The sequence below is a fragment of the Microtus pennsylvanicus genome, chromosome 12 (genome assembly GCF_037038515.1).
Source record: "Microtus pennsylvanicus isolate mMicPen1 chromosome 12, mMicPen1.hap1, whole genome shotgun sequence".
Taxonomy (NCBI): Eukaryota; Metazoa; Chordata; class Mammalia; order Rodentia; family Cricetidae; genus Microtus; species Microtus pennsylvanicus.
Window position 1 is genome coordinate 92,469,450 of NC_134590.1, and position 27,985 is coordinate 92,497,434.

Consider the following 27,985-nt stretch of genomic DNA (forward strand, 5'->3'; position numbering starts at 1 on the left):
AGTAGGGGGACATGTCACTGCCCTCCTTAGGACACTCTTCCCTTGGAGACCCTGTTTCTGCCTGGTAATGTAAGGTAGTGTTTGTTGATTACTAATCATGTATGACCTCATTTTAAACGTGTATGCACCTTTAAAGTAGCCCCCATTTATAGACAAATGTTTCTTAAGTGTCTGATGTGTGCCAGGCACTGTCCTGGGTGCAGGAGATAAACAGTATGGCAGGTTAGGCTGTGTGGGAATCTGGAGGGAAGTGTAGCAGGCAGGGGCATGGCCTGTGCAAAGGCCCTGGGGCAAGAAAGGGTCCTTCTGTGTTAAAGGCGGATCCAGGAGCACAGTGTGAGGACAGAGGCAAGGAAGTCCAGTGATGACTCTGGAAGGGGGAACTCAGCCCCAAAGGTGGTGCCTGATCAGGCGTTCCATCTCAGAAAAGTAGAGGCAGAGTGCATGCGGTCCCTCAGGGAGCCCAGCTGGGCTGTTAGTCACCGTGGGCAGAGGTGACTTGGGCTGAGGTGGAGAGCAGGGAAAAGGTGCTGGGCCGAGTCCATATTGGCCCAGGAGGGCAGGCACGTGACTGCCCCCCCCCCCCCGCCCAGTTCTCTGGCTGCCTGCCTGGGCCGGCAAAGCCTGCACCCTCCCAGACCCTATAAGGCCTGGGAACCAGGAGCTGAGGCACTGCCAGCAGCGGCCCTGCTCTGAGGGACCTTGCACGGTCCAGGTGAGTCCAGCTGTGTCACTCAGCGACTGCTGCCTCCAGGTGGGTGAAGGGGGGTGCATATGGGGCCCAGAGTGGGAACAGTTCAGGAGGGATCCCCACCATGTAACACTGTCTGCCCACTTCTAGCCCCACAGGTCACCATCATGTCAGCTTCAGGAGATGGGACTAGGGGTCCCCCCAAATCCAAAGGCAAGGTAAGAGAACAGAGAGGGGGCCCCACCAGGGACCCAGGGAAGGTGACCCCAGTGTCCACTCACGTTGCCTCCACCCACCCCAAACAGACCCTGAGCAGTTTCTTCGGGTCTCTGCCTGGCTTCAGCTCTGCCCGGAACCTGGTGTCCCACCGTCACAGCCCCACAAAGGATGTGGGACCAGTCCCAGACCCTACAGGGACTCCTGTCCCCCCGTCGCCAGGTGAGGGACACAAGGGAGGTGGTGGGAACGGAGCAGCCATGCAGACTGCCCAGGAGGGACCTGCGGCAATCCTGCTGACCTTGTGTCTGCATTATCTCATTCAATGAGGAAACTGAGGCACCGATACTGGGCAACAGACGCCTCAGCCCCTCTGCTCTTTGCACCAGACACCTGGCTGATGTTGTGCTTGTCTAAGTGTAACGATAAAGTCTCAGAGAGAGCCAGCAGCTGCCCTGGGGTCACACAGAATCCTAGGACACTAGCTGCCTTGAAGGCCACACAGCTGTGTCAGGCTGCTGGGGGCCATGGTGCAGACAGGAAGGCACCACTCACCAACTGCAGGCTCCATGGGCCCCAAGGCTGCAGGGTGGGTGTCCAGCACAGAAAGTCCTCCCACAGCTCTGTGTCACAGCGGCCAGAGCCATCTTTGGCAGGGAGGGGGAAGGAGGCTAGGCCTGGCTCCTGCCTGTGGATGCCACCTCCTGCTGTCCCTGGCCTGAGGCTGGGACATTCCTGTCCTTTGGGGACATGCCTGGAATTGCACAACAGCAACAAGCTCCAGCTGGAGGCCTGCCCCTCACTCCCGAACTGGTTCTATTTCTGCAGTGGCCACCGACCTGCAGCAGACGGCAAGGGGTGCGGAGGGGCTGCTCCAGTCTCAACAGGTGAGCAGGATCGGTAGGCCTTGGACAGGAAGGTCTAGAGGGCTCTAGCTCCTTCCGTGGAATGGGGATTCAAAGGACAAAGAGAAGGTGGCACCCCTAGCACATTCTCTACCCTGGGCCTCAGTTTCTACATCTGCAAAATGAGCACACGATCTCAACAGTCCTGTGGCTCGATGCTTAGCACTTACATGTTAGCCTTCCCTTCCCCTTCAAGGAAACAGGGCTGTACCCCACAAAACCACATGGCAGGTACTGAGAAACCCCACCCCTACTCCCGTGACTGCCTTAAAGCACCACCTGGGCCAGAAATGGTGGGACTGAACCCTGTAGATTCAATCAAAATACGTCCCTGGTAGCCAAGGCCTCCTGCCAGTCCCTCTGAATCTTTCATCCACTAACCCGACCTTGAAGGAGGTGAATTTTTGTATCTGAAACAGGGTCTCGTGTAGCCCAGGCTACCTGGTACCTCATTCCACAGCTGAGGCTGACCTTGAGCACCCTCCCTCCCTCCCTCCGCCTTCCAAAGGTTGGATTGAAGGCTGTGTCCTCCACCATGAGCTGCCGCGTCAGTCCCAGCAGGCAGCAGTGTATTTTCTAGGGGACAGCAGGCTAGTGGGGAGCTAAGACACCATTGGTGCCTTCCATCACACAAGCGCAGGAAGCGCTGGGGACTCAAGCCACTACAGAATGCTAGGTGAGCACTGAGCTAACTGGGCCATACCGTGGGTTGCATGCTGGGCTGGGCCTCCACCCTCTCCTGTTGGGACAGCCACAGTGTCTTCAGGTGTGCTCAGAGTCCCCTAGGCTGCCTGACATACATACCAGCAAGTCCTCCTACATAGCTAATTTTGGGTTTACATGAGACTGGTATCAAACAGCAGCAAAGTGACAACAGCCGTGGGGCCATGGAGATGGTGCCAAGAGGACACTGATAGGGTCTCTGAGAACTTGCATTTTAGTTGAGACAAGGTCTCATAGTGTAGCCAGGCAGCCCTTGACTTGAGTCCTCTGGCCTCAGCTTCTCCAATTGAAAAGTATCTTTATAGCAAGTCCCCAGACATTACTTTGCAGCTGGATGATAGTGGGATGTTTGGCTAAGGTAGGTGGGAAGACCCAGAAACCTGCACAGAGGGTGTGGACAGCAGTCACCCTAAAGGGTCTTTTGTGAAGTGTTGACCAGTGTCCTTTTTCATTAGACCACGGCTGGGAACAAGGATGTGAGAAGCTCCAGTGTGACTACTGGGAAAGATGCCTTCTCCTCTGGGGTGGCCGGCATCATAGACATGGCAAAAGGAATGGTCCAGGGTGGCCTGGGCGCCACCCAGTCAGCCCTTGTGGGCACTAAGGAGGCAGTGTCCGGAGGCGTGACAGAAGCAGTAGGGATGGCCAAAGGTCTTGTCCAGGGAGGTCTGGACACCTCAAAGACTGTCCTTAGCACCACCAGAGACACGGTGACCACAGGACTCACAGGGACTGCAAACATGGCCAAAGGGACAGTACAGACGGGACTGGACACCAGCAAGAAAGTGCTGACGGGTACCAAGGACACGGTGACCACAGGACTCACAGGTGCCATTAATGTTGCTAAAGGGGCTGCCCAGGGAGGTCTGGACACAGCCAAGTCTGTGGTCATGGGCACCAAGGACACGGTGACCACAGGACTCACAGGGGCCGTGAACGTGGCCAAAGGGACAGTGCAGACTGGTCTGGACACGACCAAGTCCATGGTCATGGGCACCAAGGACACAGTGACTACAGGACTCACAGGGGCCGTGAACGTGGCCAAAGTGGCTGCCCAGGGAGGCCTGGACACCACCAAGTCCGTGGTCATGGGCACCAAGGACACGGTGACCACAGGACTCACAGGGGCCGTGAACGTGGCCAAAGGGACAGTACAAACAGGGCTGGACACCAGCAAGAAAGTGCTGACGGGCACCAAGGACACGGTGACCACAGGACTCACAGGTGCCATTAATGTTGCTAAAGGGGCTGCCCAGGGAGGTCTGGACACAGCCAAGTCTGTGGTCATGGGCACCAAGGACACGGTGACCACAGGACTCACAGGGGCCGTGAACGTGGCCAAAGGGACAGTGCAGACTGGTCTGGACACGACCAAGTCCGTGGTCATGGGCACCAAGGACACAGTGACCACAGGACTCACAGGGGCCGTGAACGTGGCCAAAGTGGCTGCCCAGGGAGGCCTGGACACCACCAAGTCCGTGGTCATGGGCACCAAGGACACGGTGACCACAGGACTCACAGGGGCTGTGAATGTGGCGAAAGGAACAGTGCAGACTGGTCTGGACACGACCAAGTCCGTGGTCATGGGCACCAAGGACACGGTGACCACAGGACTCACAGGGGCCGTGAACGTGGCCAAAGGGGCTGCTCAGGGAGGCCTGGACACCACCAAGTCTGTGGTCATGGGCACCAAGGACACGGTGACCACAGGACTCACAGGGGCCGTGAACGTGGCCAAAGGGACAGTACAGACGGGTCTGGACACCAGCAAGAAAGTGCTGACGGGCACCAAGGACACGGTGACCACAGGACTCACAGGTGCCATTAATGTTGCCAAAGGGGCTGCCCAGGGAGGTCTGGACACAGCCAAGTCTGTGGTCATGGGCACCAAGGACACGGTGACCACAGGACTCACAGGGGCCGTGAACGTGGCCAAAGGGACAGTGCAGACTGGTCTGGACACGACCAAGTCTGTGGTCATGGGCACCAAGGACACGGTGACCACAGGACTCACAGGGGCCGTGAACGTGGCCAAAGGGACAGTACAGACGGGTCTGGACACCAGCAAGAAAGTGCTGACGGGCACCAAGGACACGGTGACCACAGGACTCACAGGTGCCATTAATGTTGCTAAAGGGGCTGCCCAGGGAGGTATGGACACAGCCAAGTCTGTGGTCATGGGCACCAAGGACACGGTGACCACAGGACTCACAGGGGCCGTGAACGTGGCCAAAGGGACAGTGCAGACTGGTCTGGACACGACCAAGTCCGTGGTCATGGGCACCAAAGACACAGTGACCACAGGACTCACAGGGGCCGTGAACGTGGCCAAAGGTACAGTGCAGACTGGTCTGGACACGACCAAGTCCGTGGTCATGGGCACCAAGGACACAGTGACCACAGGACTCACAGGGGCCATGAACGTGGCCAGAGTGGCTGCCCAGGGAGGCCTGGACACCACCAAATCTGTGGTCATGGGCACCAAGGACACGGTGAGCACAGGACTCACAGGGGCTGTGAACGTGGCCAAAGGGACAGTGCAGACTGGTCTGGACACCAGCAAGAAAGTGCTGACGGGCACCAAGGACACGGTGACCACAGGACTCACAGGGGCTGTGAATGTGGCGAAAGGAACAGTGCAGACTGGTCTGGACACCACCAAATCCGTGGTCATGGGCACCAAGGACACAGTGACCACAGGACTCACAGGGGCCGTGAACGTGGCCAAAGTGGCTGCCCAGGGAGGCCTGGACACCACCAAGTCCGTGGTCATGGGCACCAAGGACATGGTGACCACAGGACTCACAGGGGCCGTGAACGTGGCCAAAGGGACAGTACAAACAGGGCTGGACACCAGCAAGAAAGTGCTGACGGGCACCAAGGACACGGTGACCACAGGACTCACAGGTGCCATTAATGTTGCTAAAGGGGCTGCCCAGGGAGGTCTGGACACAGCCAAGTCTGTGGTCATGGGCACCAAGGACACGGTGACCACAGGACTCACAGGGGCCGTGAACGTGGCCAAAGGGACAGTGCAGACTGGTCTGGACACGACCAAGTCCGTGGTCATGGGCACCGAAGACACAGTGACCACAGGACTCACAGGGGCCGTGAACGTGGCCAAAGGTACAGTGCAGACTGGTCTGGACACGACCAAGTCCGTGGTCATGGGCACCAAGGACACAGTGACCACAGGACTCACAGGGGCCATGAACGTGGCCAGAGTGGCTGCCCAGGGAGGCCTGGACACCACCAAATCTGTGGTCATGGGCACCAAGGACACGGTGAGCACAGGACTCACAGGGGCTGTGAACGTGGCCAAAGGGACAGTGCAGACTGGTCTGGACACCAGCAAGAAAGTGCTGACGGGCACCAAGGACACGGTGACCACAGGACTCACAGGGGCTGTGAATGTGGCGAAAGGAACAGTGCAGACTGGTCTGGACACCACCAAATCCGTGGTCATGGGCACCAAGGACACAGTGACCACAGGACTCACAGGGGCCGTGAACGTGGCCAAAGTGGCTGCCCAGGGAGGCCTGGACACCACCAAGTCCGTGGTCATGGGCACCAAGGACATGGTGACCACAGGACTCACAGGGGCCGTGAACGTGGCCAAAGGGACAGTACAAACAGGGCTGGACACCAGCAAGAAAGTGCTGACGGGCACCAAGGACACGGTGACCACAGGACTCACAGGGGCCGTGAACGTGGCCAAAGAGACAGTACAGACGGGTCTGGACACCAGCAAGAAAGTGCTGACGGGCACCAAGGACACGGTGACCACAGGACTCACAGGTGCCATTAATGTTGCCAAAGGGGCTGCCCAGGGAGGTCTGGACACAGCCAAGTCTGTGGTCATGGGCACCAAGGACACGGTGACCACAGGACTCACAGGGGCCGTGAACGTGGCTAAAGGGACAGTGCAGACTGGTCTGGACACGACCAAGTCCGTGGTCATGGGCACCAAGGGCACAGTGACTACAGGACTCACAGGGGCCGTGAACGTGGCCAAAGTGGCTGCCCAGGGAGGCCTGGACACCACCAAATCTGTGGTCATGGGCACCAAGGACACGGTGACCACAGGACTCACTGGGGCTATGAACGTGGCCAAAGGGACAGTGCAGACTGGTCTGGACACGACCAAGTCCGTGGTCATGGGCACCAAGGACACGGTGACCACAGGACTCACAGGGGCCATGAACGTGGCCAAAGGGACAGTGCAGACTGGTCTGGACACGACCAAGTCCGTGGTCATGGGCACCAAGGACACAGTGACTACAGGACTCACAGGGGCCATGAACGTGGCCAAAGTGGCTGCCCAGGGAGGCCTGGACACCACCAAATCTGTGGTCATGGGCACCAAGGACACGGTGAGCACAGGACTCACAGGGGCCGTGAACGTGGCCAAAGTGGCTGCCCAGGGAGGCCTGGACACCACCAAATCTGTGGTCATGGGCACCAAGGACACGGTGACCACAGGACTCACTGGGGCTATGAACGTGGCCAAAGGGACAGTACAGACAGGGCTGGATTCCAGCAAGAGTGTGCTGACGGGCACAAAGGACACCGTTTGTGCTGGGGTCACAGGTGCCATTAATGTGGCCAAAGGGGCTGCCGAGGGGGGCCTAGACACTTCTAAAGCAGTCCTTACAGGTACCAAGACTACAATGTTGGCTGGCCTCTCAGGTACCATGAATATGGCCACTGAGACAATGAAGACAGGCCTGGACACGAGCAAGAGCATGCTCACAGGTACAAAGGATACTGTCTGTGCTGGGATCACTGGGGCCATGAACATAGCCAAAGGTGTCTTTCAGAAGGGCTTGCACACCCCCAAGGACACATGGTCTGCCATGCGGTCTCAGGCAGATAATGTGGCTATCAACGCCACCCACACAGGTGTCAACACAGTCCCACATTCACTCTCTGGCTCTCACGCCACCACCCACGGGGTGGAACATGTTACCCTGACTTCTGCAGAATCCTTGTGCTCTGAGATCAGCAGCCTTGCAGACACCTGTGGCTTGGAGCTTGTCACAGAACCCATAGCTGCCACCAAAGGCCTTGTGTCTAGTGTGGCTTCATCTGTCCATGCAGCTACCAAGTCTGAGGAGGAGTATGGTCAGCTGGCTGTGACAAGCTTTGCTGCACTTCATGATGAGTTGGAAGGGCTTGGGGACATCTTCCAGCCCATGACAGCTGAGGAACAAGGTGAGTGCCTGTCCGTCACCATCGCAGGTCCCCAGCCCTAGCTCTTAGACCTCTCAGACTAAGTCTCACTGCCTTCCTTCCAGCCCAGCTGGCGGCCTCAGAGTCAGGGCCTCGGGTGTTCTCTGCTGACCAAGGAAGCTACTTTGTCCGCCTAGGTGACCTGGCCCCCAGCTTCCGCCAGCGGGCTTTTGAACATGCCCTGAGCCATATACAGCACAAGCAGTTCCAAGCCAGAGCTACACTGGCCCAACTCCACAAGGCCTTCCAGGTGGTAAGAGCATCTCCGGTTCCCACCCTGTATACAGAGGGAGCTGCGGCATGTACTAGCCTTATCTAGTGAGCTGGGTGTGAGGCTGTGAACCCAAGACAGAGAGAGGGTAGTGAGGGTGACAGGGCCCTAGCAAGGGTTCTTCACCCCCAGTCCTGTCTCCAGGCTTCGGTTGGGCATTATGGACACACAGGGCTGGTATTCTGGGGGCTGGGTGGCATTCCTGTCATCTGCCCACCCCCCCCCATCTCCTAAGTGGACACTAGAAACATGGGAGGGACAGATCAGGCGTGGCGAGGTATACACGGGAGGTAGATCCTGGGGGACAGAGGGAATCTGTGTGGACGTGCAAAGGGAACAGTGGGGTAGGAAATGAGTGGACACAGAGGGACCAGCACCTGGCCTTCCAGATGTCCTCAGGTGGAATTTGTGTTCTGGCTGCACCATGTATGAAGAGGTTTAGACTCAAGATCTAGGGACAACACTGAGTGTTCCTACCTCCACTAGAGCCACCACCTCTCCTGTGGCTCTCTTTCCAGACAGACATGACCATGGAGGCTCCAGGTGGGCAGCTGTGCGGGAACCAGAGCTTGGGCTCCACGGCGGAGGCTGCTGGTACCCATGAGGTGTGTGTGGCATGGGCCCCTCCCCAGCACCCAGCACATGTCCTACCCCTGCTTACCTTGTTCTTCCTCTGCAGGTGTGTGCTTCCAGGGCTCAGGACAGGCTATGTACGCTCATCTGCCAGCTCCATGCAGCTTACAGCGGCCTGGCAGCCAGTCTGCAGGGCCTGCCAGAGGTGCAGCAGCAGGCAGGGCTGGCACGGCACAGCCTCTGCAAACTGTATGGTCTTGTGTCCTCTGAGAGCAGCGGCGAGCTGCAGGCAGAGCAGCTGGCCCAGAGCAGTGCTGGTGTGGTACAGGCATGGCAGGGTCTGGAGGTGCTGCTGGACAGGCTGCAGCAGAGCCCCCCACTCAGCTGGCTGGTAGGACCATTTGCTTTGATGCCTGGTGACCAGCTATAGATACCTGAAGGCTTCACAACCCCAAAGTTCTGGATTAAGGAAGAGCAGAGGGTCCTCGGAAAGTCAAATTGAAACCAATCATGGCTCTTGCTATTTCCAGTACCTGATAGCCCCTCTTCCAAACTGTTCAGAGAGCAGCACACAGGTCCCGATGATAGAGCAAAGCGGAAGCAGAGTCAAACCTAGGAGGTCCTTCAGCTATCCTCAATGACAAGCCTTCCAGCCTCTGGGCTCTGACCCTACCTTCAGGGGCCCACAGCTCTCTGCTATGGGTGGTGCCACTCAACCCCAGGTCCCACCTTGAGCAGTGTATCCAGAGGTCTTAGCTAACATATTAGGCAACTTGTTCCCCAGCACTAGAATGTACTAGAATGCACAGCCACCCTAAGGCAAGCTCCCACAGCCCCTTCTGATACATAGTGGGGTATAGAGCCACTCAAAGCCACACTTATTTCCCAGCATGCTGTGGGCCTGAGTCTGACCGGCTCTATTGGGAAAGGAGGGTCACACATGTATCACTGCACAGAGACAGGACCACTTGACAGGGCCGTCACTGCTGAAACTGTGGTCTGCATGAGGTTATGCCTGCCTAGGGTTGAAGTACTTACTGGAGACACGGCAGGTGATGGCCCTTCTCCCTCGTCCTATGCACCCAAGACAAAAGCACAGAAGATGATGGGGTACACGGCAATCCCCTATGGACCGGCCATCCAAGACCACAGTCCAGCTCTACCTGAACCCCAGCAGTGCTAGCAACTCCCAATCTTCCAGTTCCCTTTTTTGTGCACTCTTAGAAAGTAACAATGCCCTTGAGTTCTAAGGTTGGGCTAGCTGTGGCCTCGGAGAGGCCATGGCGGAGAGGCCATGACAGAGAAGACAGGAGCCTTCCTGAGCCTTTCCCTTTTTCTCTCAGCATCAGGATGCAACACTAGACTGGGCCCAGGGCCTGCAGCTATGCCTCTAGATGAGCCTCACTACATCATGCTCCATGGTGGCCATGGAGGCAGGTGGATACACCGAGAGGCATGTACCCTACCTGAGCCCACAGGGAACACAAGCAGAGCAGAAAAACCACACAGCGAGAGCAGGCTGGGATGGTGTGGACTCCAACACTCCAGCCCAAATGCTGAGCTGCCCCAGAGGCACTATGCTGGGGTCCCTGCATAGCTGGGGAATGGAATGGTGGTTGAGTCAGGGCCACAGTCTCCTGTTGGCCTGTCCTTAGTGTCTGTTACTCTCATGATGGTGGAACAGGCTACTCAATGTAGGAAGAGCTCTGCTGCCCTGTAAGTGTGAACCCTGCCCTGTACCAGGCCTGGCTCCCCATGCTACTCACGGTGGCTGGTACCTCAGCCCTGTGTCAGGCATAGTGCTCTGGCCTTAGCCCAGCTACACTTCATATCAGGACACCAAGCCAATAAAAACTGTTTCTTTTTCATTACAAAACCCTTTATAACCATTTCATGTCAATCGAAATCACAGAACTAGGCAGAAAGGCCCAGGCCACAAATACAAACAGCGCAGCACTTCCCTGGGAGGCTGGGGACGGACATGACACCATGGCCACGGCAGCTGGAGCTCAGCTGTCATCATCATCATCGGCAGACTCGGAGGCCAGCTGCACCCTCTCATGCTCCTGATGCTCACTCCCAGGCCTGATGGGGTCAGAGCTCTCCTGTGGGCTGCTGGGGGCACAGTAAAGGTTGATCAGGATGCAGTTACCTGGTGTTACCACAGAGCCATTGGATGAGTGGGCAGCCAAAGAAGGGTAATGCCCTTGCTGTTGGCACAAGTGCCTGGTGTGGCCAACTGTAGCTCAGTCCAGTGGCTGGTGCTCATGGTGCCACCCCTGGACAGTCATCAGGAAGCCGTTCCCACAGCACCAGTAGCTGGAAGCCTGAGGGGCGTGATGTGGACCACAATCAGTGTGATGCCCCAGGGACACTCACTCATGCAGCTCTTCTGAGGAGCCGCCCCGCGGGCCACCCTCTGAGTCCTGCCCGTCTTCCTGTGCTCTGTCTTCTGTGCTTTCCTCTTTCTGGGATGTGGCCTCCCCGTTCACAGGCGCTGAGAGATCTAGGGTAACAGGGTTGTCATGAGCACATTGCTTGCCTCTCACGAGGACTCTCCTTGCCCAGTTGCAGTAAGGCTTACAAGCAGTGCAGGTACATGTAGGTGTGTGGCCTAAAGAGCACTGCCAACATCCAACTGTTGGCACCCAGTAGAGCTGGCAAACCTTATGCCAACTATCGCAGAATATGGTTGGGTCTAGTAAGCTTACTGGGGGGCAAACATGGCACAGTTCCTGCCTATCCCTCTGGCCAGGTGCAGGCAGCCCTCACCGGCATTGGGCTCCTCCTCCACCAGCTCTCTGGGAGCCTGCTCCCCAGGCTGCTCCTCCACCTTCTCGCCGTCAGCCCGTTCCTTCTCGGCTCCAGCCTTGTTCACCTTCTGGAGAGCCTCAACCTTTGGCCCCAGGACCCGAGACTTGAGCCGGGTGTAGACCTCTGCTGCCTTCGCCATCACATCCTTGTTGGCTTTGTACCGGCGAATCTGGCCACCAGGAGGTCAGTCTTAGCTGGGCTGCTGGCTGTGCCCCTAAGTCCTCCCACTGGACACCAATACAACTTTCCAGGTACTCTGTCCTGGTGCCCCATACCATACCTTCTTCAGTGTGGCTACCACATCTGTGTTCTTCTGAAGGATCTGAGAGGTCACCTGCAGGGTCCCCAGCTCTTCCAGTGCACTCAGACACCTCCTCACATCCTGCAGAGCAAGAAGAGTGGGGAGGCATCTCTGGCTGTCTCCTAGGGTACTGCCTGCTGTCCCCAGGGGAGATTGCAGGGTATGGGAGTAGGGGTGGGGTCTCCTGGGCCACTATGAACCACTCCCCCATCTGAGGGACGCTGCCTCAGTTTTCCAAGACTTTCAAGAAGCCTGAAAGGAGGTGGCTAAGGAAAGCACCCATCTCAGGACAGCGTGGGGCTGTGACTCTGTGGCTGCGCAGCAGGCATCTTACTGGGTTGTCGACCTTCAGTGCAAATTTGATCTCGCTGTGCAGCTTCTGCAGTCTCTCCTCTACGGAAGGTTCTGGGCAAGAGAGATGCTGGCTTGCACAGGGTGCTCTGGCCCTGGCTACAAGGTGGCCCAGCACCTCCCACCACCACAGGCCCACACTAGAGCCACGGAATCCTGCACCACGTTAGTGCTCACCTTTCTTCTTTTCCCCCTTCCTGTCCAGTGAGAGGCCCTCTGACCGCTTCCGCGTCCGCTCCACCTTCACAGGCCTATGGAGAGGCTCCCGTCAGATAGGCCACCTCGGGAGGCCCAAGGTGAGGACAGACAGCGAGGCCAGGGGCCTGGGACCCTTCTCTGCTTCTGTGAACCAGGCTAACCATGAGAAGCCCAGTGAGCATATCACATCTTGTGCTGTGTGGCCACCAAGCCACACTGCTGATCCCCATGGGCAGCTCTGATCAGCAATAGTTGAGACACTTAGAAAACAGAGAGGAACTGCACCTCTCAGAGTTAAAGCCACTGTGCTGGGCATGGTGTCCCCTGGGTGCTGTGGACACTGGTTGGATGGCTCTTTAGGTGCTGGGCCCTGCAGGGTGCTGGGCAATGCTGCTGGCCTCTACCCTCTATAGGTCCTGTCAGACAGCCACACATGGCCCCAGGGGAGACGTGTACCCAAGAGCTGGGACCCTCGGATGAATGCGGCTTCAAGGTTGAACTCAACAGCCAGGCTGAGGGGAGAGGGACTAAGTCCAGGGCTCAGGACAGGTGCTAACCTGGCTCGAGGCTTCTCATCTGGCCGCCCTCTCTTCTCCTTCTGCCCAGACTTCCTTGCAGATTCTGAGCTTGGCAGTTGGGACTTCTTGGCCAACTTCTTCCCCTACAGCAACCAGAAAACAGGGTTGCTGCTTCAGAAGCAGCCTGTCCCACCCCCACCCAGCACATGTGGGCTATGGCTTCCCGGGTCTTATATAGACGTATGGAATCCAATGTTACATTTGACAGGCAAGCCTTATACTCGAATGGCTATCTCTATCTTCCATGGGTAGGGCCCTGGGCTCTGTGTTACTGACATATCTACAAGACCCAGGATGAGCCCCAATACACAATAGGGGCTCAATAAAGGAGTGGAGTTCAGGGACGGTGCCTGGGGCCTCACGTCAAGAGGGGGCACCACATACCTCTTTCCCAATCTCCCCCTCGGGTTCTGAGTCAGAGGAGGATGGTGTGGCCCGACCCCGGGCCTTGCGGCTGCGTTTCTTCATAGGCTCATCATCCTCCAGCTCTTCCCCACTGCTGCCCCCACGCTCTGCCCGCTCCTTGCGACGCTCCTTTTCCTCCCTTTCCTGTTCGCGAAGTCGCCGGAGTTCCTCCTCCTGCTCCCGTCGCCTCCTTGCCTCCAGTTCGCGCCTCCGTTCCTCATCTCGCCGCTTCCACTCACTGATGCGGTCCACCTCACCACTGTCACTGTCACTAGGATGGAAAGTCCATCAGCAGGAACCCCAGCATACCCTGTAGCCCCCACATCGCCAGCAGATACCCACCTGTCACTGCTGGACGTGGAAGGTGGCCGTTCTGGCTTTGGTCTCCGCCCTCGAGGCTTGGGGGGTGGCTTCTCGGCTGCGAAAAATGAGGGGTGACTTTCTCTCCATGGCCTCACAGGGCTGCATCGAGGCTGGCTCAGGCCTTACCTGACTTTCTGCCTCGAGAGGGTTTTTTGACAGATACATCTGAGTCGGAGGAGGAAGATGAAGAGGACGAGGAGGAGGATGGGGATGGCCGTGCTGCAGCCACAGGCTCCTCCTTGGTCCCATCTGAGTCGGCTTTAGAGTCTGAATCCGAGGCTGAAGGCACCTTCTGGGGACAGGCAGAGCCAGAGGGGAATCGCATAGGGTGAGAGTAAGGGGGCAGAGGCAGCTCCAGTCCTCAAGGGACACAGTCTGTACCTCACCCACAGAAGGAACATGGGTCCTGGACACCCTGGATAGCTCCTGGGAACAGGATCAGGGCCAAGCCCAGGGGCTTTCAACTGCAGGTGTGCACCGAAAACCTGCATAGGCCAGCCCTGCCTCCTACTGTCCAGCTGTCCTTCCACAGCATGCATGCCACAGTGCAACATGCAACGTCCACATCACACACATGGCCACAGACACATGAACACACCTGTACATGCACGCGCAACCTTGTGAACCCAAGTCCTCACACCCCCACATGCACATAGCACACGTGAACTTTGATGCCACAACATTCTGGCATACAGGACCTGATTTTTCAATCCTGGTAGTAGGATCCCCTGAGGGGCAGCAATGACCTGCAAGCCCCAGGGGCATCACTGCATACCTGGGTCCCAGGTGCCACTGCCATAGATGGACCCTCAGGCTGCTAGTGACTTCTCAGGACCTAGGCACAGCACCCTTACCTTCTTCTTGCGTCCTCCTGGAGGACCCCGCCGTGGTGCCCGGGCCACTGTCTTCTTCTCTGGGGTAAAGTCCTGGGTGAAGAGACAGAAACGTCAGGGGTACTGGTTGGCATGCCAGGCTGTCCTAGGGGCTATTGTCCACTCACCTGGTCGCTGGTCTTCTCTGACTCAGATGGGCTCTCAGAATCCTCTTCCGATGGGGACACGCTGGCCTGATCCAGGTCACTGGAGGCTTTCCGAGCTCGTTTAGAGACTGACATCTGGAAGGCAGGGCCAGGCTGGGTCAGCAGCTGGACAGTCCTGGTTCCAGATGGGACCCTCCTATGTGCCTTGGTGCTCCTTAATTCTGGAATGGTGATGCGAGCCACATACAGAGACACTTATTGCAGTATTGCAGGTCCCACTCCTAGGAGCTTCTTATCCCTTCAGTTATCAGAACCAGAGAGAGGAGTGTGTGTGTGTGTGTGTGTGTGTGTGTGTGTGTGTGTAACGGTGGGTTCCAGGGGCTTGGTGAGGAGTGTCTGATGAGGTTGGATAGACACAAGTTCTGTATCAAAAGGAAACACACACACACACACACACACACACGGTAGTGGAGAGGCAGACCCTCGGTAGGAACTGTGGGGGAGGTAGTGCAGCTCACTGTGGCTGAGAGAAGTACGCCAACACACACAAATAGTATGTAAAGAACAGGGGTGGCAGTTTAGCAGTGACAACACCTACTGTGCAAGCCCAAGGACCTGAGTCCATCCCTTGCACCCACACAGAAATGTCCCATCTCTGGCTCGAGCAGGAGTTCCATGGTTAGAGCACCAGCTGCTCTCACAGAGGCCCCAAGCTTGGTCACCAGCACCCACATAGAGGCTCACAACCATCTGTAATCCAGTCCTAGGGGATTAGACACCGCTGGACTCCACAGGCACCTGCCCTCCCCCATGGCACAAATCACAGACATGATGAAAAATAGACTTTAAAAAGAGGCTGTGGCTTGAGCGATGGCTCAGCACTTAAGATCACTAGTTGCTCTCCAGAGGACCCAGGCTTGGTTCTCAGCATGCACAAAGCTGCTCACAGCCATCAGTAACCACAAAGCTAGGAGTGGTAATGCCCACCTCTAATTCAGCACTCAGGGCAGGCAGGGGAATCTCTGAGTTAAAGGTCAGCCTAGTCTACATAGTGAGTTTCAGGGAAGCCAGAGCTACATAGTGAGACCCTGTCTCAAAGGAACAAAACATTTATAACTCTGTCCCAGGAGATCCAACAGTATCTCTAGTTTTAGGCATCAAACACAAATGAGGTATGCAGACAGACGTGCAGGTAAAAGATCCATATGCAGAAAATAAGAAAAACAAAAAAGCAAACCCACATCTGTAATCCAGACTTGGGGAGACAGAGACAAGGTCCCCAGGCTCACTGGCTGCCTAGTGGAAATGATGAGCTCCCAAGTGCAGGGAGAGACTGTCTCAAAATACAAGACTGAGAGAAACTAAGGAAGGTACCTGATGCCAACCTCTGGCCTCTCTCTACACACAGGGACAGAAATGTGTACATATCACACACACAGAGATCCAGAACATTACTGAGAGCCATATCCTGCCTCCCTGGGGATTAATTTCAAGGTATCTGAAATCTGAATTTCATCTCAGTTCTTGTCAAAAATGAGTACTGAGGCAGAAGGATTAAAAGTTTCAGGCCCAACTGGGCTATTATACAGGGAGACCTTACCACAAAACAAAACAAAAACAATGGCTGCGGTGAGGGGCAGGAGAAGATGAAGGGTCACAAGAGGTCAGGCCTCAAGTGGCCACCCACTACCTTCAGGACTGGTGTCTTCCGCTTCAGGCCACTGTGGTCACTGCTCTTATCAGAGTCAGAGTCGCTCTCCATCCTGTCACTGGTGGCTGTGGTGGTCACAGCTGTCACGGTCATGACTCCCCGGGTGTCTTCATCCTTGTCCCCGTCGCTGCCACCACCCAGATCAGCTTCGGGGGCCTCACTGTCAGAGGAGCTCACGGGCTGTGATTGGGGTGACATACATGCATCAAGGGGCCAGGTAGACTTCCTAGCCCCCTGGTAACTAGGTAGACAGCATCTAATGTAGGGAATCCAGGTTCAGGGTATGGCCACCTCACTCATGAGTTGGGGAACTGAGGCAGGAGAGCCAAGATGGAGACATCTATGGTGGACATGACAATCAGGTGGTAGGATGCAGTGTAAGTGCCTCAGTTTCCATCTGAGAAAGGGAGATCACAGTTTTGACCCCATAAGGCTATTGAAGGTAACACAGAGCCATCACATGAAGTCAGGGTAGTGCGTAAACCACAGCAAGAGATCATACAAATTGTAGGGTTTTTTTTTGTGTGCCGCTGGGGACACAACACAGGTCTTCATGCATGCTAGGCACTATCCCACTGAGCTACAACCCTGGCACTCTTTTTACTTTCCATTTTAGACAAGGGACTAAGAAGCCCAGGCTGTGTCCTGGGAGATACTCTGTTCATCCTGGGCTGGCCCTGACGTTACGCTGGGATGAGAGACCTGCCCAAACAGGCTTGGTTTGGCTCTCTTTCAAGCTACCCTAGTACTGTGAGAAGAAAGCCAGCCTCGGGGGCACTACTGAACTCATCACCCTCACAATGCCTGCTCAGGCAGCAGCCACAGGCCAACTACACCACAGGCTCTGTATAGAACAATGATTGCAGCTTGGTCTCCTGTCCCACCAAGGAGCCGAGGACCTAGGGACAAGCGGACGACACAAGGCTCCTAAACAGTGACTAGGAAGACAGAAACATTGTGTAGCTGTGAGTACCAAGAAGTGAAGGATTTGCACTCGGTGCTCAGGAAGGGCCATCAAGAGATAGAGCAGGATGGGCAAGATGCAGTTCACAGTGGCATGATGGAGTGAGGGTCCTCTCAGCAAAAGGAAGAGGCTGGGATGTCAGGGTACAGACAGAAGGCACCGATGGCAAAGAGATTGAGGATGAGGCTGTGGTCAGCTCATGCATGGATTTACTGAGGTTCTGAAACCATTGGTCAGGTGGCACAAGAAGTCTCAGGGTACAGGGAGAATGTGTGAGCCCCAAGGGCAGGGTAAGTGCCACAGCGCTGCAGAGTGGAGGGTACTGCAGTCACACGGTGGTGAAAGCCTGTTAAAGAGGAACTGAGGAGGATACAGTTTACCTGATGCTTTAGGGGTGGCTAAATGGTGTGCCCTTGCTACCCTCAGGTGAGAATGCAGACCTGAACCTCATGGACAACCCTGACTATGTAGCCCTGGCTGTCTTGGAATTCACTATCTATACCAGGCTGGCCTTGAACTCAGAGAGATCCACCTGCCTTTGCTTCCAGAGTGCTTATATATCCAAGAATCTAGGGTTTAGGGTTAGGGAGAAACTCGGCTGGTAAAGGCACTTGCTATGACCTGGGTTTGAGCCTCAGGATGCATATGGTGGAAGGAGAGAACCTATTCCAAAAGTTGTCTGTCACCTGACCTTCATAAGTGTTGTAGCACTGCAGTGGGCCTGAAGAACAGGGGATGGCAGATGGAGTCTTGCAGAGGCTGAGAGAAAAAGCTATGGATGGAGAAGACTCCAGGAGCCATGATGGGCACACACAGATGAGAGCAGAAATGAGCTGCAGCTGGAGACAGGTGACCAGAATGGAAGATAAAGTAGTTCAGGTCTCCCAGGTGCTTTAGCATGAGCCCAGATGTGGAAACTCACACCATAGCATGGAAACACAGGTCAGACTCATCACTTAGTACGTGGGAGGCAAAGAAAGGAGGATCAACAGCCTAAAGTCACCTTCAGCCACAAAGGGAGTTAAAGCAAAGGAAGGAGGGAGATGGCGGTGAGGGTGGGGGGTTGCAATGGCTCTCCAGCTGTCTTCCCCAACTGAGAGCAGAGGTTGAGTCCTCAGCACAGACCTAGCCCAGGCTAATGACCCCACCAAAGGAAAGCCAGGTGCTGGCCTGACCGAGCTGTTCCATGCAAAGAGCATTTACCTTCCCAGGGCCAAAGAGCTTCACATGCAGCCAAAGTGCTGCGACACAGCCCTGCCTGAACCATTTTGAACTGTGTGATGCTCAAGTAGGGTGAACCCTAACCCAAACACATGGAGAGGGAAAATGAGGGCCTGTGTGGACTGCGAGACACATCTTCCCCATGGAGGGCATGGGACTGACTCTATCTTCTCCCTTCCTCTCATTCCCAAGAAATGACAATGCTGAGTGACTCTCATGGAAGGATAGGGCAGTATCATACCATGGAGAGCCTCTGCGGTTCATGGATGGATGACAAGGAGTGTAGGGTGTCCTGATCTTGCAAGACAAGGGCATAGAGAGGCTGTGCACCAGTTGTACAACTCAAGGTGAGTATGAGACATGCAGCCCAGGCCCACTGTGGCCTTGAAACCTGGGCAATGGATAGGTGCCATGGGTGGGGGAGAGAAGCGTTTGCTGTACAAGCGTGAGGACTGGAGTTCAAACCCCCAGAGCACACATAAAAGCTGGATGTGGTGTGCAGCTGTAATCAAGGCCTTCCTACTGTGATGAAGACAGGAGAATCCCTGGGAGCTGGCAGGCAGCTTGGTCACTGCAGAAGAGCCCCTACCTCAAGTAAGGCAGAGAGGACTGACACAGAGGCTGTCTTCTCACCTCACACTTGCACAACGGCTGCAGGTGTCACAAGACCCTGTCTCCAAAACAACAGGACACCAAAACATTGCACCTCAAAGCTGAGCATCATGGCACATAACTGTCTTCCTGGTACTCAAGAGACTGGCAGCAGAATCATGAGTTCCAGGCCAGCTAGGCCTACATAAGACCTTGTTTCAAAATTTCAAAAATAAAAATAGACGGTGTTCAGTGTTTGCCTGGATGAATTAAGAAGTGACCACAGCAGGGCAGTCCAGCCCAGCTGTGTGCCCTGGAGGATGGTATGATAGCTAGTTTGTTTTGCTTTGGTATTTTGAGACAGGATTTCTCTGTTTAACAGATCTAGCTGTTCTGGAACTCACTCTGTAGACCAGGCTGCCCTCAAAGTCACAGAGATCCACCTGCCTCCAGGTTCCTGCTGTTTGGGTTCCTGTCTTGACTTCTTTCAAGAGGAGCAGTGATGTAAGTGTAAGCCAAATAAACCCTTCTGTCTCTAATTTGCTTTTGGTCATGGTGTCTCATCACAGCAAAAGAAACCCTAAGATAGTAGCTATGCCCAGTGTTCACTGAGTGCTGCCCTCACTGTCCCTAACCCTGGGGGTCAGGTAGGACAGAGAGGCAAACAGCATGTAGGTGTGGTACAGAGACCCAGGGCTTGAGTGCCTCTGGAGTGGGGCTCTACACCAACTGCTCCCTTTTCAGCAGCCTGTGGGCACAGGTGCCAGTTGACAGGGAAAGAATATGCCTAGCATCAGGAGCCCGCACTGTGCACCCAGCCCACTGAGTTGCTAACTAGCTTGAGAGCCCTGGACAAGCCAGGTCTGGGGCTTCTATTCCTCATCCCATCATCAAGAGAGGCTGAGCAGAGGTCCTGATTAAATTCAGCCTGGGTTACATGGTAAAAAAACCAAAAATATTACAGGGCTGGTGATAGGGCTCAGTGTGTAAAGCTGCCTGCCACCAAGTCTAATGCCCTGAAGTTGATCATCAGGACCCACATGGTAGAAAGAGAGAACCAACCACTACAAGTTGTCCTTTGACCTCAACGCGTGTGCGTGTTTACATAAATCATAGCCAAAACATAACAAACAAGAACGATGAAAAATAGGTGTGCCTAGAATGGGCCAAGCTTGTCTGTTGCTACGTAGGAGCTGGCTGCCTTGCTTTCTGAGGCAAGGTTGTGTGCGCTGGGCTGGAACTTACTGAGGTGGTGAGGTCAGCTGGTGGGAGCTCAAAGCCCCCACTGCTAGTCTCCCCAGTGCGGAGACCAAACATGCCCTATACCTACCTGGGATTCAGGTCCTCTTGATTCATGACAACTACTTTACCAAATGAGCTGTCTCTCCAACTCAGTGGGACCCCTTTAAGGTAACTGGCTCACAGCCATGAATGACAATGAGTCCCATACCTGTAATCTTGTACTTGAAAGGTTGATGTAGGACAGGCACAAACTCAAGCTCAAGCCAGGCCAGGGTGCTGCTTGGGCCTTTCTGATATACAAAGTCTACTCTACCAGAGAGTCAGTCTGCCCCACCTGAAAAACTGTATCAGGGCCAGTCAAAGGGCTCAGTGGATAAAGGTGTTTGCTGCCAAGCCTGGCAACCTGAGTTTGATCACCAGAACCCTTACGTGGAAGGAGAACATAAACTATCACAAGTTGTTTCTGACCTTCAAAAGTGCCACGAGGCATACATGCGCATAACTAAAAACTAAAAGGAAGCCAGGCAGTGGTGGTGCAGGCCTTTTACCCCAACACTAGGGAGGCAGAGGCAGGCAGATCTCTGTGAGTTCAAGGCCAGCTTAGTCTACAAGAGCTAGTTCCAGGACAGGTACCAAAGCTACTGAGAAACCTTGTCTCGGAAAAAACCAAAACCAACCAAACAAACAAAAACAACAAAAAAATCTAAAAGGAAAAAATGCGCTGTGGTTGAATAGTTTTGTTTAAGTCTGAGTGGCCTCAGAACCCAGTTGGACCCCTCTTGGTGCCCAAGCAAACTGTCTGGGTATCAAGCATAAAATAAAGGTCTCCCCACTTGAGGACCACAGCAGGGCTGAGAGGCATTGTGGTCCTAAGTGTGCTGCTACCATCTGGCACCCTGGCCAGAAGAGGGGAGAGACCAAGATTAATGTTGAGGGTAAGATGGTGACACACGCCTGTCATTTCAGCCCTTAGGAGGTGGAGACAGGAGGATCAGGAGTTCAAGGCCATCCTCTTTAGTGAGTTTGAAGTAAGGCTGGGCTACATGGTAAGATCTTATCTCAACAACAACCCCCCCCCCCCAAAAAAAACACAACAAAAAACCCAAGATGGTTTGAAACAGAGGGCTCTATGGATAAAAGGTTTTCCTTTAGTAACCATGAGGACATGTGTCCACATAAGAAGCCACAGCTGTGAGGGTCTGTGGCTGAGACAGGTGTCTCCCAGCTCACCAAGCAGCCAACCCAGTCGAGACTGTAAGCCTCCAGTGCAGAAAGCCTCTGTCTCAGAGCAATATAGCAGAGAGTCACATAGAATGATTCCCCACCTTCTTGCCCTGGCCTTCTTGCCCTGCATATATCACACAAACAACTACCCCAAAAGTTGGAGGCTGGTCTGTCAGCATGGACCAACTGCCAGATCCCAGCTGAGCATGCAAAGCTTGGAACCAACACTTAAGAAAGCTGGGGCTGGGGAGATGGCTCAGAGGTTAAGAGCACTGGCTGTTCTTCCAAAGGTCCTGAGTTCAATTTCCAGCAACCACATGGTGGCTCACAACCATCTATAATAAGATCTGGTGCCATCTTCTGGCATGCAGGCATACATGGAGGCAGAATGTTGTTTTTTTTTTTGTTTTGTTTTTTTTTTTTTGGTTTTTCGAGACAGGGTTTCTCTGTGGCTTCGGAGCCTGTCCTGGAACTAGCTCTTGTAGACCAGGCTGGTCTCGAACTCACAAAGATCCGCCTGCCTCTGCCTCCCAAGTGCTGGGATTAAAGGCGTGCGCCACCACCACCCGGCTAGAATGTTGTATACATAATGAATAAATCTTAAAAAAAGAAAGAAAGAAAGCTGGGGCTTAAGAAATGGTTATGAGCACTGGCTCTTGCAGAAGGCCTGGGTTCAGACCCCAGCATCAGACCCAGTACTGTTGCCAGGGGATGAGCCACTTCCATTCTGTGCTTTTGCTGGATCTGGACGGGCACTTGAGACCTCAACATACAGAACAATGCTAGTGAGTTCGTAGACCTGTACATTCCATGGAAACGCTCCTCAAGCAGACACATCATCGGTGCCAAGGACCACACATGTATCCAGTTGAATGTGGTCGAGACTGACAAGGTAACTGGAAGCTTTAACAGCCAGTTTAAAACCTATGCTATCTGCGGGGCTAATCACAGGATGGCTGAGTCAGTTCTGTCTACTCTCTGACTGACTAAGGCTGGTGGAATGTTCTCAAAGAACTTTGACCAGAAGAAATTGGGGAATATGTGTCAAAGAAAAGTGAGGGAAAAAGAAAAAAAAAAAAGAAAGGAAAAAAAGAAACCTCTAGCACCCATAAGCTGTCTGTTCACTCCAGTGCCAGGGATCTGGCAGCCTTTTTTGGCCTCAGGGACCAGGCACACACAGTGCACTTGTATACTTGTAGGCAAACATCCATACACATAAAATAAAAATAAAGACATCTTAAGAAGAGAAAAGAAAGCTTTGTATGATTTTCTGTGAAGTAGGAAGGTGCTGCGGCAGGGCTATCTGGGAAAGAAAACAACACAAAGTAACCGGAGGTGAGGAGGCAGAACAGCTCCTCAAAGAACAGTGTTCTTTTTGAATGTCAAATTTGAATTCCTGTCTGACTAATTTAGGAAAAAGAGACAGCTCAGTTTCCCATAAAATCATGCCGGGTGATGGTGGCACACACCTTTAATTCCAGCACTTGGGAGGCAGAGACAGGCAGATTTCTGTGAGTTTGAGGCCAGCCTGGTCTACAGAGCTAGTTCCAGGGCAGCTAGGGCTACACAGAGAAAGTCTGTCTCAAAAACAAAACAAAACAAAAACAACAAAATCACGCTTCTGTTTGAAGGCTTGTATACACACTGTCATGCCAAAAGTATCTCAACAATGTCTGGAAGGGCCACTCCAAGAGTGGCTCAAGAACTCTTCCTTTCTTTTCTTTTTGTTTAATTCAAGGTATCACTGTGTATAGCCCAGGCTGACCCTGTACTCACCCTGTAACTCAAACGAACCTTAAGCTTGTGATTCTTCTGCCTCAGCATCTCTGAATGCTGGGATGACAGGCCTATAGGCACCTACATTCCACACTCATGTCCTCCTTGTGGGCACACCTGGGACACGGAATCACAGGGCAGCCAGGGGTTCTCAGAGTTCCAGCTACTCTGCTTCGGGGGCATGTGAAAAACTGGACGGTCCTAGCACTTCATGTTCAAGTTTCATTTCCTCGAGGACTGGCATCTGTCTGCACGGTGCCCGCAAGTCGTGGGTGTCCAATAAATATTAAATACGGTGATGATTCACCGGCAGGCAACGGGCTCAGTATGTGTAACTAGAGCACGCTCAAACCAGCGCCAGGAGAGATCATGACAGGATCGACTTCAAGATCCCCTGCCTAAGTACAGCCCAGGAGGGACACACAAAGAGCGACTCCACTCTCCATACACAAGAGAAAATGTTCCCAGTCCCTCGACAAAGGTGGTCAAGGCAGAAGTTCTTAGGAGACACCTGCAGTGGGAATCCCACAATTTTGACTACGCGCTCCTTGAAGCCAGGACTCGGTCCAACTTAGTGCGTGATCCTGGTCTTGGCAGGTATCAACACAACCACGTCCAGTACTCCTTGGGGAGAATCCCTCCAGCATGAGCCAGTTAGAAAAGAAGGGGCACCCGAGCACCTCAAGATCTCAAGGTTCAACCACAATAGACTCTATGGGTTTCTACCAACAAATGCAAGGCCGGGATTGACCCTTATCAAGTCCTGCTTTGCACGCTATCAGCAAACCTAGGTGGTCCTTCTTCACCAACAGGGAGTTTTGGCTTGAGTGATCATTCCCTTTGGCCACCTCCCAAGTAGACCACCAGCCTCCTCAAGCTGACGCTACCCAGCTACTTCTTATGGAAACCTCCAGAGCAGGGGCTGAGGCAATGGCTCAGTCAGCAAAGCACCTACTGTACAAGCAAAAGCATTGGAATTCAGGTCCTCGGTATCCCCAGAGATGTTAGGCAGCCCAATCGTATGCCCAGGTGCATAGGACACAATCAGTGGATCCCTGGAACTTATTCAGCCAACTGAGTGAGCTAGGTACTCATGAGAAGCTGTGGCTCAATATGTAAGGTGGAGAGTGATCAGGAAGACACTGATGTCAACCTCTGGCCTCAGATATGCACACACGTGCATAGAAACAACATCAATAACCCAAAGCAGCAGTAACAGAAAGCAGTGTGCCGGACCCCAGGCAGCGCAACACCCTCTCCTCTCATCTCACTCTAGAATGCCCACATGGGCCTCCCGCTCCAGTCTTCCACAGTGGCTTTCTATTGGTTTTAACTTCTAAGTTTCAATTTTAGAGAAATTGTACTTGTTTAGGAGGCCAGAGGGTAACAAGCAGGAACCAGCCCCCCTCCCCGCTATGTGGGGATGGAACTCAGTCATCAGGTTGGCGGTGAGCAGCTGCTGAGTCCTGCTCTCCAGACAGACTGCCTGGAGATGCTGTCTCTGTGACTCTTGGCGCTACCTCTCCTCCCTGACCAGGAGCTCTCACATTCACAAACTATGGCTTACCCTACTCAATCCACAAAGGGAGTCGGGGACAGAGGAGAGTGCTAGCCAAAGGAAGCAGTTCACGTCAGGTAAGTGTCTATCAGACCTGTAACACTCTGCTCTGAATTCCAGGCTCATCCCAAGATGGTGGTCTCCACCAAGATGAGTCTGCACCCAGGGAACACTGGGTAGTATTTAGACACACCTGTGGTAATGACCTGGGAGCTCCTGAAGTAGAGTAAGCAGAGACCCAGGATGCTGATCCACACCCTGGAGAGCCCAGCCCACCCACCCCAAAGAAAGCAGCCCGGAAGCTTCTGAGGAAGCGCACCTCCAGGAGCCCTCAAATACTGCACTGCCCACTGGTGCCAGGCACTCACCGGTGGTGCGCTGTAGCTGGCGTGGGGGTTGTTCTGGATCTCCCAGAGTCCCTCATTAAAGCCTTTCCTCTTGTTGGGCTTCCCGTACTTGTCCTTGCACTTGTCATAGGGGAACAGGTCCTTGGGTCCCAGGAAGGCCCTGGAGGAAGGAACCACAGGCCAGTTCCAGGTGAGCCAGGGCACCCTGGGAAAGAAGCCAGTCTGTGCAATAGACACTTACGTTTCGTGTGTTCCAAAGAAAAAGATGGGGTACTTGTTGGGTGGGGGCTTCACAGCACCGTCAGCGATGTCATCGATCTGTAGTGAAAGGTGGGTGGTTAGGGGGCTCCAGGTGAGGGCTGGTTACTTTGGGGAAAAGCACACTCTGGAGATATATAGCACCTTCCAAACACAAGTCTGGAGGGCCCAACTCAAGTCCACTAAGCCTGCTCCTTAGCCCCTTAGTTTGGTTTTTTTTAAAATTTTTTTTTATTTTTTTGAGACAGTCTCACTACGTAGCCTTTGCTGTCCTGGTACTATGGAGACCAAGCTGGCCTCGGACTTGTCTCTGCCTCCCAAGCAGAGGGCACTGGGATTAAAGGTGCATACCCACTGCTAGCCTCTATTTCTACACAAGGATGAAAGCTGAGATCCCATACAGGTACTTAACCTGAGCCAGGCCCAGTATGGCCACTTGGAACCCCCACGGGGTGGACTAGGCTCAGCTTCTCCCACACCCCCACGACCGACACTCTTGCACAAAGGTCAGGCTTGCTCTCGCCCCAGACGTGGAGCTGGCAGCTCCAGGGATGAAGATGGGGGGTGGGCCGCAGAAGCCAGATCCAGAGCATCCCGGAAGTCCCACCCTCTTCATGCAAGCCATGGGCTCCAGCAGCTGCCAGTCACTTTCCCACAGGAGGCTAGCAGCCCCTTCCCTTCCAATCAGGTGCTTGGAAATGTTCTGTGAGGGAGAAGGCTGGGAAGGGGGAGGGCACAAGAGCTTCGCAAAGAGCTAAGCTAGAGGGCAGTGGCCACTGCAAAGTTTTGCCCCCTCCTCCAGTCTCCCCACACAGTGGGATTCCCAGGGCTGGGTAATGCTTTACCCACCCACCCATCTAACACCTGGGGGATTGCTGGCTGGGTCCTCCCTCCCTGGTCAGCATCCTGTATCAACCCTCACTTCTCTTTGGTCCTACTAGTTAATTTTCTGGTCCCTGGTGGCTGGATGCAAGATACCGTATGCACAAGCATCCAGGCTGGCTAGGGTGCCTATCCCACTGGTCCCACACCTCAGAAAGTCAACAACAGCCCTCTGATTAGGGGGCCACCTCCTGAGCTGGTTCCCGTTCAGCTTGATCTTGGGGCATCCCCATGGCAACTCCGATGTCCAGCCTTTCACTGCCATGAGGTCCCCCCCATGCAGACACAACCAACACTGGCTTCTGCACTAAAAACTGAAGGCAACAAAACTCTGTCTTTACGCAACTGGACTTGTGCATCAGGGCCTGGAACACCAGCCGACATTTACACAACTCAAAATTCTTTCAGTCCTGCCACATGGACGCCAACTGCAGCCTTGGAGTGGTTCCTGCCCTAAGTTCTGGGGGCAACAGAAGCCGCTGTGTCCCTGTGTATGTGCCCTCCCTTGCCAGGGACAGAATTCTATCACCCGTGAACCCCAAACAACCTACACTCCAGGGCCCCAGATTCCTCTAATAGGAAGCCCTAAAGCTCCTGTCCCCAGCCTGAGGCTGTCTGTTCCCAGGTGAGCCACTCTACTAAATCCCTTGAAGGGCCTGGCTCCAGGTCCCCAGAGAAGACTTCTAACCTCTGCCCCCATTCCCCTCACCATGACCTAAATGGAGACGAGGTCCCCTCCTCTGGAGCTGCACCTTGCTCCCCAACCACCACACGGAGCCTCTTCAACTCCTGGGAGACAGGCTCTTCCCATCATTTGACCCTTCCACTCCAATCCCATGCACCCCTTGGACTTCACTATACCTTCAGGCCCCACGAAGCCCGACTACACCCCGCAGGCTCCATGATCTTGGGATCCCTAAAAGCACTTTTACACCCTTATATATTGGTCTCTCAGGTCTTGGACCCCAGACTAGGGAAACAGGTTCCTGAGGTCAAAGATAGCGGCCACAGCCGAAACGTTGCCTGCGGGACCGTGCGTCTTCTGAGGCTCAGGACCTAACCATGCAGGTCACTCAGACCAAACATTGCCATACCCCAGCCCTGAGGGACCGCCCCGAAGACCCTCCAGAAAGCAGGCGCTGTGGTTCCTGAGCAAGGCGGTCCTCAGCTCCCAGAGAGCCACAGTGCATCCGCCTCAACCCGCAGTCCCAACCCCTCCTCAGCCTCCCCTCCGCCTCCATTTCAGCCTCCCCGCGCGCGCCCGCCGCCCCTCTTCTCGGGGCGGCCAACTCCGTCGGGCCCGTACACGCGCGGCCTCACCCGGGCCGGCCAGTGCGGGTAGCCCTTCATCTTGGCGAACACCAAGTCCCCGGGCTTGAAGGCGTGCGGCATGCTGACTGCGGAGGCCCAGGCCGCGGGAAGCAGCAACGGCGGCTGGAAGACGAAGCCGGAGGCGGGAGTCGGACGCCTGAGGGGCGGAGGCGTCCGCACGGGTCGCCGGCCGGCGCCTACTTATTGGGTTCAATGTGGCCGGAAGTCCCACCCTTCCTCCGCCATGGGCCGCCGATGCTGTCGCTCATTCCCACAGAGAAGCGGAGGGGTTGGAACAGA

General features: G+C 54.7%; 3 protein-coding genes and 1 pseudogene across 11 annotated transcripts in view; 3 read left to right on the plus strand and 1 right to left on the minus strand.

The window, feature by feature from the left end:
- Positions 1-27,985, plus strand: part of Ubxn6 (UBX domain protein 6) — a 43,930-nt gene that overhangs the window by 6,179 nt on the left and 9,766 nt on the right. The window lies entirely within an intron of this gene.
- Positions 646-10,483, plus strand: Plin4 (perilipin 4). 4 transcript variants are annotated; one of them, XM_075942654.1, is made up of 9 exons: positions 646-754; positions 842-909; positions 997-1,129; positions 1,736-1,794; positions 2,991-7,290; positions 7,636-7,749; positions 7,833-8,020; positions 8,557-8,643; positions 8,718-10,482. In XM_075942654.1, the coding sequence occupies exons 2-9, from the start codon at positions 859-861 to the stop codon at positions 9,039-9,041; spliced, it is 5,256 nt and encodes a 1,751-aa protein (XP_075798769.1). In that variant the 5' UTR covers positions 646-754; positions 842-858; the 3' UTR covers positions 9,042-10,482. The 4 variants fall into 4 exon arrangements, with proteins under 4 accessions (XP_075798769.1, XP_075798766.1, XP_075798767.1 ...); XM_075942651.1 differs by having other exon boundaries at positions 2,991-7,749; XM_075942652.1 differs by lacking the exon at positions 8,557-8,643 and having other exon boundaries at positions 2,991-7,749; positions 8,718-10,483.
- On the minus strand, positions 10,464-27,952 carry Hdgfl2 (HDGF like 2). 6 transcript variants are annotated; one of them, XM_075942659.1, is made up of 16 exons: positions 27,695-27,952; positions 25,476-25,552; positions 25,256-25,394; positions 16,291-16,491; positions 14,622-14,735; positions 14,476-14,547; positions 13,748-13,913; positions 13,601-13,676; positions 13,238-13,529; positions 12,833-12,936; positions 12,255-12,328; positions 12,061-12,131; positions 11,706-11,807; positions 11,384-11,594; positions 10,991-11,117; positions 10,464-10,723 (listed from the first exon to the last, which is right to left on the minus strand). In XM_075942659.1, the coding sequence occupies exons 1-16, from the start codon at positions 27,764-27,766 to the stop codon at positions 10,621-10,623; spliced, it is 2,001 nt and encodes a 666-aa protein (XP_075798774.1). In that variant the 5' UTR covers positions 27,767-27,952; the 3' UTR covers positions 10,464-10,620. The 6 variants fall into 6 exon arrangements, with proteins under 6 accessions (XP_075798774.1, XP_075798772.1, XP_075798773.1 ...); XM_075942657.1 differs by having other exon boundaries at positions 10,464-10,726; XM_075942658.1 differs by having other exon boundaries at positions 16,288-16,491; positions 27,695-27,874.
- On the plus strand, positions 18,319-25,067 carry LOC142832945 (small ribosomal subunit protein eS21 pseudogene; annotated as a pseudogene).

Coding starts and splice junctions, on each gene's coding strand:
- Plin4 (XM_075942651.1), top strand. CDS start 859: ATGTCAGCTTCAGGAGATGGGACTAGGGGTCCCCCCAAATCCAAAGGC. Junction 910..996: donor CCCCCAAATCCAAAGGCAAG/GTAAGAGAACAG, acceptor CACCCCAAACAG/ACCCTGAGCAGTTTCTTCGG. Junction 8,021..8,556: donor TCCACAAGGCCTTCCAGGTG/GTAAGAGCATCT, acceptor CTCTCTTTCCAG/ACAGACATGACCATGGAGGC.
- Hdgfl2 (XM_075942656.1), bottom strand. CDS start 27,766: ATGCCGCACGCCTTCAAGCCCGGGGACTTGGTGTTCGCCAAGATGAAG. Junction 25,553..27,694: donor ACCCGCACTGGCCGGCCCGG/GTGAGGCCGCGC, acceptor CTTTCACTACAG/ATCGATGACATCGCTGACGG. Junction 25,395..25,475: donor TTCTTTGGAACACACGAAAC/GTAAGTGTCTAT, acceptor TCCTTCCTCCAG/GGCCTTCCTGGGACCCAAGG.